This window comes from Aotus nancymaae, unplaced genomic scaffold (genome assembly GCF_030222135.1).
Source record: "Aotus nancymaae isolate 86718 unplaced genomic scaffold, 86718_ANA_hifiasm-v0.15.2.pri h1tg000016l, whole genome shotgun sequence".
Taxonomy (NCBI): Eukaryota; Metazoa; Chordata; class Mammalia; order Primates; family Aotidae; genus Aotus; species Aotus nancymaae.
In genome coordinates, this window is record NW_026988428.1 from 26,634,161 (window position 1) to 26,643,610 (window position 9,450).

The 9,450-nt window shown below is 38.5% G+C and overlaps 1 protein-coding gene and 1 pseudogene across 2 annotated transcripts; one reads left to right on the forward strand and one right to left on the reverse strand.

Moving 5' to 3' along the window:
* Window positions 1–1,881: 1,881 nt before the first annotated feature.
* On the reverse strand, window positions 1,882–2,532 carry LOC105709405 (calcineurin B homologous protein 3-like). 2 transcript variants are annotated; one of them, XM_012441252.2, is made up of 2 exons: window positions 2,404–2,532; window positions 1,882–2,322 (listed from the first exon to the last, which is right to left on the reverse strand). In XM_012441252.2, the coding sequence occupies exons 1-2, from the start codon at window positions 2,530–2,532 to the stop codon at window positions 1,882–1,884; spliced, it is 570 nt and encodes a 189-aa protein (XP_012296675.1). The 2 variants fall into 2 exon arrangements, with proteins under 2 accessions (XP_012296675.1, XP_012296674.1); XM_012441251.2 differs by having other exon boundaries at window positions 1,882–2,532.
* A 26-nt stretch (window positions 2,533–2,558) lies between these two features.
* On the forward strand, window positions 2,559–3,286 carry LOC105709399 (DNA replication complex GINS protein PSF2-like; annotated as a pseudogene).
* The last annotated feature ends 6,164 nt before the right edge of the window (window positions 3,287–9,450 follow it).

Consider the following 9,450-nt stretch of genomic DNA (forward strand, 5'->3'; position numbering starts at 1 on the left):
AATGTCACTTTTACCTCCATGCCTTTAGCTTCACAGATATACTCAGGGACTCATATTTTTGCTGACTATAATATTTTGCCAATAGGTAGGGACAGTTTTTAAGACCTTAAACTACTCTGAATTGTAATAGACATATATCTTAACCCTGATTCTCCTGCTTATTATCTAGGAGCCCTTGCGATGTGGTCAGTTTCCTCCCTTGTAATAAGGGAAAATTTTAGTGAACTTTTATAGAATGCTGGCTATTGAATAACATAATCGTGATTTTTCCTTAAAATTTGATTTAAGTATTAGTGTAAGTATTACAGTCAAATGTTAAAATAATAATCTAGGGCCGAGTGTGGTGGCTCACTCCTGTAATCCCAGAACTTTGGGAGGCTGAGGCAGGTGAATCACGAGGTCAGGAGTTCGAGAACAGCCTGGCCAACATGGTAAAACCCCGTCTCTACTAAAGATACAAAAAATTATCCAGGTGTGGTGGCACACAACTGTAATCCCAGCTACTCGGGAGGCTGAGGCAGGAGACCTTGAACCTGGGAGGTGGAGGTTGCAGTGAGCCGAGATTGCACCATTGCACTCCAGCCTTGGCAACAGGGCGAGACTCCATCTCAATAAATAAATAAATAAATAACAATCTAAAATAAGTTCAATTCTCAAGCAAAGATTTGTTTTACTAATAATTTCTAAGATGTGTTATTTATTCAAAAATATTCTCTGACCCATATATGCTATAGCATGAAATTATTTGGCTAAAGTTACTCCTTGATTTATATGTTCTACCTGGCCTCTTCCATTCTCTTACCTATGTGACTATATTGTAAGCATATATATTGGCCATGAGTTTGTACTTGTATTTGGTGCCTAGAGAGGTCATATACATGAAATTGTCCCCATGAGGGAAGACTAGCAAAGACCGTTGAGACAAATGAATCACCCAGAGCAAAGGAAAGATGCTCTTCTCTGGAATTCAACATAGTCATAGAGTCAGAGCACACAAGAAATGATCTATCAATATAACCTCAAGGTCACAATTTCCAATTCAGAGAATCACCCAAGAGAGGGTTTCGGAATTAGTAAGTGCTTCTGGGACTGCAGAAGAAAGCAGTGCAGGAAGAAACACCATATATAAAAATGAAGAAGCTACAGCAAATACTAAATTTTTTTTCTCCTTTCTCTGCAAATGACAAAACAAGTAAGCACTCACCTAACTGACATCACATGAAATGAGAAGTGATAGTAATTATGACTTATTAAAAGTATTGTAAATCATTACCTTGCTGACAATGATAAACACCAGTTGTCCAGGACAGAAGATAGTTGAACAAACAAACAAACAAAACAAAAAACACTCTGAAAGGATATAAAAGTGAGAAATCCAAGACAATAAATTTATTTTTTTTAAGGGAAAGAGTAGAGAGAAAAATAAATGACACCCTGGAGTTATGAAGTGAAAGTTTGTGTCCCCCCAAATTCATATGCTGAAGCCCTAACCCCCAGTTTGATGGATTAAGGAGGTAGAGCCTTTGGGAGGTAATTAGGTTTAGATGAAATCGTAAAAGTAGATGACAGTGATAAGATTAGTGTCCTTATAAGAAGAGGGTACTGTGAGAAATCCATGTCTGTGGTTTAAGACATCCAGTGTATGTGATTTTGCTGTGGCAGCCCACACTGACTAATGGGGGTGAGATTTTTTTTTTTATTAGAGTTAAAAACAGCAAAGTCCCACATACCATACCCTACAAGACACAAGGTGAGCAGACGAGCCTTTGCCATGTACCGGAGCTGTAGGGAGAGGCTGTCCGCCGGGCCTGGGCTGCTCCAACCCGGTGGGGAGGCGGCCCCATTTGCAAACTGCAGTTTCTCCGTGGAGGTGGCAGCCAGTTAGTGACAGAGGGCCATGGTTTCCATGTTAAGGAAGCAGATGTGCATCTTGGACTCAATGTCGATCCCCTTCAAGATCTTCAGGAAGTCCTCGAAGGTGATCCCCTCGTACACCTGATCAGGCTCCATTTGCCCCAGGCACACGCTGGCCGCCTCCATCATGGCCCCCTTGGCGATGGAGCCAGCGGACTCCTTCTCGATGTGCGGGTTTCCCGACAGCAGGTCCTCGACCACATTTCGATATTCTTCCAGGGTGATGCGGCCGTCGCTGTCGGCGTCGTACATGTGGAACAGAAATCTCAGCTTCTCCTTCCGGGACTGCGCCACCTGCTCCTCACCCATGGTGGTGTCGATGGGCCGGAAGTAGGACATGATAGTCAGGAAGTCCTCAAAATTGATCTCCTCAGCCAGGCCGCTGGGTCCCTTGCGCAGGTTCCTGTGGTCGAAGAAGGCACGAACAATTCTGGATCGGATGGGGTTGAGCTCCAGGTCCGGGACGTTGTTGAAGCTCTCCTTGCGAATGGTAGGCTGGTCTCCACTCAGCTGCTTAAATCTCCGATGGAGCTGCTCGATCTGATACGATGAGAAGCCAGTCTTGCCCTCCAGCTCCCGCACCTCCTCGGACGCAGAGTGGGAGTGGGCAACGCCCATGGTGCCCGCAGCGGGGGGGCCCCGGGATGCGTGTCCCTCGCAGGCCCCGCGCTGGCCTGACTGCGCAGCGGCCAGACTGGCCTCGGGGCTGACCTCGGGTCCGGCCTCGGGTCAGAACGCGGATGAGGTGGAGTTCCTGGCCGAGGGAGCTGGTTACCATCATCCTCTACTTCGGTCTGGACAAGATCTACCTCATGGCGGGTGGGGCGAGGGGACTGGGGCCTTTTAACCCAGGTTTACCAGTGGAAGTGCCCTGTAGCTGGCAATTAACCTGAAACAAAGACAGAAATGTCAGCTGCTCCCTCTGGGGTGGATGGACACAGAAAAGCTGGAGAAGATGAGGGATCATGAACGAAATGAACATTTACCTACCCCAATGCCCAGCCCTTACTACTAAGCTGCTGTTAATCATGCTTCAGACAACATCCCGAACGCAGGCGAAATCCCGACCCTGGTCTAGGATATGTGGGACACTCATATAGCCAAACTCTGAGTGTCTGCTGACAGCTTTGTAAGACAGCAGGAGGCACATGCCAAGCTGGATACCTTGACCTTGATGGAGATCAACACCAGCGGGACTTTCCTCACACAAGCCCTCAACCACATGTACAAACTGCGCACAAACCTCCAGCTTTCGGAGAGTACCCAGTCTCAGGACTTCGAGAGAAAGGTCTGGTGCAGGAGGCTCTCTGGGGGATGTGAGTGCTCAGGACCTGAGGTACTTGTGGTTCTGGAGCTCTGGAAACACTTTTGAATGCATGAAAAACGTCTGGTGGTGCAAGGAATGGATTCATGACATCTTTGGAGAAGCAATAAGTTTGTGATTCATCTGTAAAATTTGGCTCCCTGGGACAGTCTTCAATTTCCACATCGGTTTCTAGAAACCAGCTTTTTTTTCCTTTTGAGAAAGAAAAAAGCTTTAGGCAAATAAGTTATTCTCCCAGCAGAGCCACTTGGGTCTCCTGCGTGGAAACCATCACACTTGGGTAAGTGTTCAGTGACTGTTCGGTGTAGATATAGCAGTAGCAGCCATGTGGCCCAGGGCTTTTTTTCTCCTTCTTGATCCTGATTTCTTGGGCTGAATTTAGGCTCTCCCACAGAGGTGGCTCACAGAGAAGGATGGCAGATGGTGCAGCTAACGATACTGACCACAATGAGCTGTGATCCACTATAAAAATGGACTCAACTAAAAAAAAAAAAAGGTTAAAGGTTAATATTTTAGTGTTCAGGAGTTTTATAAAACATTTATAAGTTTTGTTAAAACATATGTAAGGCCGGGCGCGGTGGCTCAAGCCTGTAATCCCAGCACTTTGGGAGGCCGAGGCGGGTGGATCACGAGGTCAAGAGATCGAGACCATCCTGGTCAACATGGTGAAACCCCGTCTCTACTAATACAAAAAATTAGCTGGGCACGGTGGCGCGTGCCTGTAATCCCAGCTACTCAGGAGGCTGAGGCAGGAGAATTGCCTGAACCCAGGAGGCGGAGGTTGCGGTGAGCCGAGATCGCGCCATTGCACTCCAGCCTGGGTATCAAGAGCGAAACTCCGCCTCAAAAAAAAAAAAAAAAAAAAAAAAACATATGTAAGTACCCTCTCTAGGACAAATGTCTGTATTTTATCTGGAACATTACTGTATTTGTTTATAAATAATATTAAAACTAATATTAATAAGGTTGATAGTAGTAGTTTACCTTTATATATGACTTCCAGTTTTGTCATTAACTCTTACTATCATGATTTTAGTAAGTCCTAGAGAGAATCGGAGACTTGCCAAGACTACAAAGCAAGTAGAATAGAATTGGCACAAAAATTTATATTTTTTCTAAATGCTCAATCAAGGTTTCTCCTGTTATAGCATACCCGCTCAAATAGGTTCTTCAAAATTTTATGAACATTTGACATGGACACTACCATCTCAGTAGACCATATTTTTACACATAGTACCATTGCTTTTTAAAATTCAGGATATCTTCTGTTGAAATATACTAATAATTATATTGGTTAATGCATATCTCCCTGGGGACAAACTGAAGCTCTGTCATAATAATAATTTCTTGTTGTTCTTAGCAATATAAAAAATTATAAAATTGTAAGTGGCTGGCCTAAATTATTGTCAGAGTGTGTGATATATTGAGGGGATTAGAATTGTTTTTTTTAGTCAAAACAACCAACTGCGGATCTTTGGTTTGATTAATTTCACTACACCTTGAGTGCAAAGAAAGAGTATGTAATGATGCTTTGAAGTTAAAAGACTTAAACACACAAGAGTGGGACCTGGTAGAAAACTTTGAGGCAGACAGAGTTGAGATTAATATCCAAGACTGTGGATATGCCAATGAATTCAATATTTTAAATATAAAACAATTCAAACCGCTATCACTATGGTAGTTAAAATTGCCAGCTTTTATTACAATTCCTACTTTGTTCTGAAATTGGCTAACTTTATAAAATCTCCATTAAGCTTATGGACAAAATGATATTGTTTAGCTAAGTGGTATTATAATTTTTCTCTTTTTCTTTTCCAGTTGTTCAAGTTAGGAAACTTAGAACACAATCATCCTTCATTGTTATAACACTGGACTTAAAACACAGTATATCAACAAATACACTAAAATAATGTTCTCCATAATTACTTCATATGTATCTTAGCTTTTTATTAGTTTATATTTTCCTACTGTGTATTATTCTTCTTCAAATGCATGATCTTACTATTCCTTTCATTAAAACCCATCTCTTTCTAATCTGAATAATTTCTCCAGCTGTCCAGATCCATCTGTATTTTTGATCAAACTGATTTATTATCTCTCAGTTCTAACATTTTATTATTATAGATTTGGATGTGCACTCATTCACATTTTCCACTGACTGCTTAATGATTGTGTTGAATAATATTAAAGCACATTCTGATCTCCAGGGACCTTCCTTGATACTTCTATCTTCCAGTGAAGCATGAAATAATTGCAGTTTTCTGTTTGCTGGGCTAATTTGTATATTCTTATTGCACCATTATTTAAATGTAATAAAACATTAATGAAACTATCAATTACATTTTATTTTTCAAAACTCAACTTTTAGAAAAAAGCAGAAAATTATAATAACTAGCAAGTACTGGGTTTTTAAAAATTGACACATAGTAATTGTACAGGCATGTCGGCATATCTCCTTTTATTGTGCTGTGCTTTATCACTCCTTGCAGATACCCTGTTTTTTACAAATGGAAAGTTGTGGCATCCTTGACTCAAGCAAGTTTTTCAGCGCCATTTTTCAATAGCGTGTACTCACTTCACGTCTCTGTATCATGTTATGGTAATTCTCACAATATTCCAAACTTTTTCATTGTTATTATACCTGTTATAGTGATCTGTGATCAGGTACCTTTGATGCTACTATTGTAATATTTGAAGGCACCATAAACCAAGCCTATATAAGACAGTAAACTTAATAGATAAATGTTTCTGTGTGTTCTGACTGCTCCACTAACCATCTCTCTCATTCTCTTCAGGCCTCCCTATTCCCTGAGGCACAAAAATATTGAAAGTAGGCCAATTAATAACACTACGAGGGCCTCTAAGTGTTCAAGTGAACAGAAGAGTCACATGTCTCTCACTTTAAATTAAAAGCAAGAAATGATTAATCTTAGTGAAGAAGGCGTGTTGAAAGCCAAGGCAGGCTGAAAGCTAGGCCTCTTGCTTGAAACAGCCAAGTTGTGAATACAAAGGAAAAGTTATTGAAGAAAATTAAAAGTGCCACTCCAGTTAACACAAAAAAGAACACAGAAGCTAAAAGAGCCTTATTGCTGATATGGAAAAAGTTTTAGTAATCTGGATAGATCAAACCAGTCACAACATTCCATAAAGCCAAAGTCTAAACCAGAGAAAGGGCCTCTTTTATTTCATAAAGGCTGAATGAGGTGAGAAAACTACAGAAAAATGTGTGAAGCTAGCAGAGATTGGTTCATGAAGTTTAAGGAAAGATGCCGTCTCTATAACCCAAAAGTGAAAAATGAAGCATCAAGTGCTAATGGAGAAGCTCCAGCAAGTTATCCAGATGGAGTTAAGGTAATTCATGAAGGTGGCCGCACTAAACAACATATTTCTGATACAGACAAAACAGATTTATATCAGAATAAGATGCCATCTGGGACTTTCATAGATATAGAGAAGGAAAAGTCAATGTATGTCTTGATTTATGTAGCAAACTTTTATAGCTACATTGACAAACTTTTAAATGTTAAGACTTAGATACAGCAATACCTTCAGGCATTCTATTTGGAAAATATACTACAGACCCTACAGGAAATGAAGATAATTGGTCCTGCTAATTTAATGTGTAGAATGAAACCGCAGGCAATTTTTCATCCTCTATCTCCAGGCAACACTTATATATCCAGAGAGAATAATTAGTAGAATTTTTTAGGCAAACAAAAAATATGGAGACTTGAGTCTCTCTCTTTTTATGATCAAAAAAGATCAGCTAACTTGTTTAACTTAAATGTTAATTTCTGGTTCATATAATGCAGATTTTGAATATAAAATTTTCTAAATATTTTTGCTGATATATAAAACACCAACACAAAATTCCTTCTACCTTATATTTAAGAAAGGTTCTATCTAAATCAACTCCTTGGCAGTGCAGGTATTTATATTCTAAAGATATTTTTTTCTAATTCAGAAACAGATAACGTAGCTGTCTTTGCCTTTCTCATGGCCAAACTCAGCATTATCCTGGGGTCTGCCTTTCAAAAGGAACACTACCTTTTCTTCCTCTACTATATTGGCTGCTGCTTCCTACGTACAATTGTATTTCCTATGAAAATATTAAGACAGTGCCCCAAATTCATAGTCTTTGATCTTGGTCCTTTATCCTTATTCCCCTATTCCTACACAGTTTTAAATTTTAGCTATGATCAAGAAACTTGATTATATTTTTAAGGGACTTAATTAATTGGGCCTTGTTTGGAATGAGCACATAATCAATCCAGGTAGGTAAAACCCAAAATAAAATATCGTGTGATTTGCATTTCATAAGTATAAACATGGGGTAGTTGAGGGATGTTAAAGAAAGCATTTATTAAATGAAGAAAATAGCATGAAAAATAAACAAGAAGGAAAACTAATATATGTTGGTTAACATATAAGGAATTACAACTTAGAATAGGAAGAGAAGTTAATAGGATATCAAAAGTTTCAATTATAACATGTAAGTTCTACTGTGATTATCTTGATTAAATTACATAACCAAAGCAATCTCTTGTTACATCATTTTAAAGACGACAGTTACAAATACTAAATTGTTCTTGAGATTTAACTTAAAAAGCAGATCATCTCCAGAGAGGAAATCTGTACTATGATAATTCACTGGATAGGTGAACCTCATATTAGTGTAATAGAAACATGGTAGCAGATATCCAATAAAACCGTTTAGCCAGGCATGATATAACACTAGCCAATCTTAGATTGCTATTGGGTTACCCAAATTTTGTTTAAGAAGGAGCTTTATGTATGTATTATATGTACATATTCATATTTTAAGTTCTTTAAAATATTGATGCCTCTTCACATTGTCATAGGTCAAGTAGTAGAAGTGATTACCTGCGTTTCAGGGACCTTAGCTGTCATTACTTAAGTTAGACAATGTAGGGAAAGCAAAATTTTATCTGTCTTCTTAGTGTTTTGGCTGGGCCTGAGAATTAAATTAATATAAGACAAATTAACATGAGAAGAGCATACACATGTATTTCACATAAGTGTTAAATGACATGAGAGCTTTCATGAAAAAGTGAAGACCTAAAGAAGTGGCAAAACCTACATATTTTTATACTGGATTGAACAAAGATAGGCAATTACATAAAAGCAGCTAAATCCCATGCAGAAGCTAAGGGAAGATAATTATTTTAATAAAGTCCATTTGTACAGTGAAAGGGGAGGGTCAGAGTGCTCTTCTTGCAGCTGTAATATTTATAAATGCCTTTATCTCAAAATAATCTTTATGCCACAGTGGCATATTTTGGGGTGGCATATTCTGCCACCCTTCAACAACCGTAATTCCTTGCTTTAATTCATCAGGGCATTTAAGAACCATTTGAGAAAAAAAATGGTTTATCATTGTTGCCAAAAGTTATTCTGTAAAATCTTCCGAAAAGTCCAAGAGAACAACAAAATTAAGTCTGCAGAATGGAAGTAACTGACATGGAAAAATAACTTGGAGGCAAAACTAAAGTATTCCTGAAAGGAATTCCGTATCACTTTATTAGTAATACTATTGATATCACAAGGGATGTTATTCTGAGGTAAAATACAGAGATTGACAGTTCTGTGTTTAGCCAGACTACATGGAAAATGTTTTAGGCATACCTTAACCAAATTATTTCTCTTGTATGTCCTTTTTAATGTATACACAAGAGTGATAAATTTTTAAATGTAAGTCTAAATTGAGTCCAAAAAATTTTTCCATAGTATAAAAGATAAGAAAATACTGAGATATATTTTAATTTACAGTGTTTTCTTAATGATAATTAAAATAATAGTGTGTCAGACAATTGATCTTGTCTTGAGTTTAATGAAATATAGTAGTTGCTCAGAAGCTATGAAATAGTGATCTAGCATGTATCCTAAGATAAGCATTTTATAGATATTTTAGGTATTTTCCTTTTCTCACTAGTTTGGGTATAACAGCCAATAGACCCCCACTTGCAGATGCCACACAAAGTTACAAGTTTTACACTTTGGGACATGAGAGCATGGAAAAATGAACAGAGCACACATTTAAGAAAAATTAAGAGAAATGAGGAGGGGTTCAGCTCTCAAAATAAATAAGGAATAATTGTGAGATTATAGTAGATCCATTTGATACTGATTTTTGATGCTTTATGGCCATGTTCCCTAAAGTATTCTCTTTGGAAAGCATGGTTGGATTAGCC

Coding starts and splice junctions, on each gene's coding strand:
- LOC105709405 (XM_012441251.2), bottom strand. CDS start 2,532: ATGGGCGTTGCCCACTCCCACTCTGCGTCCGAGGAGGTGCGGGAGCTG.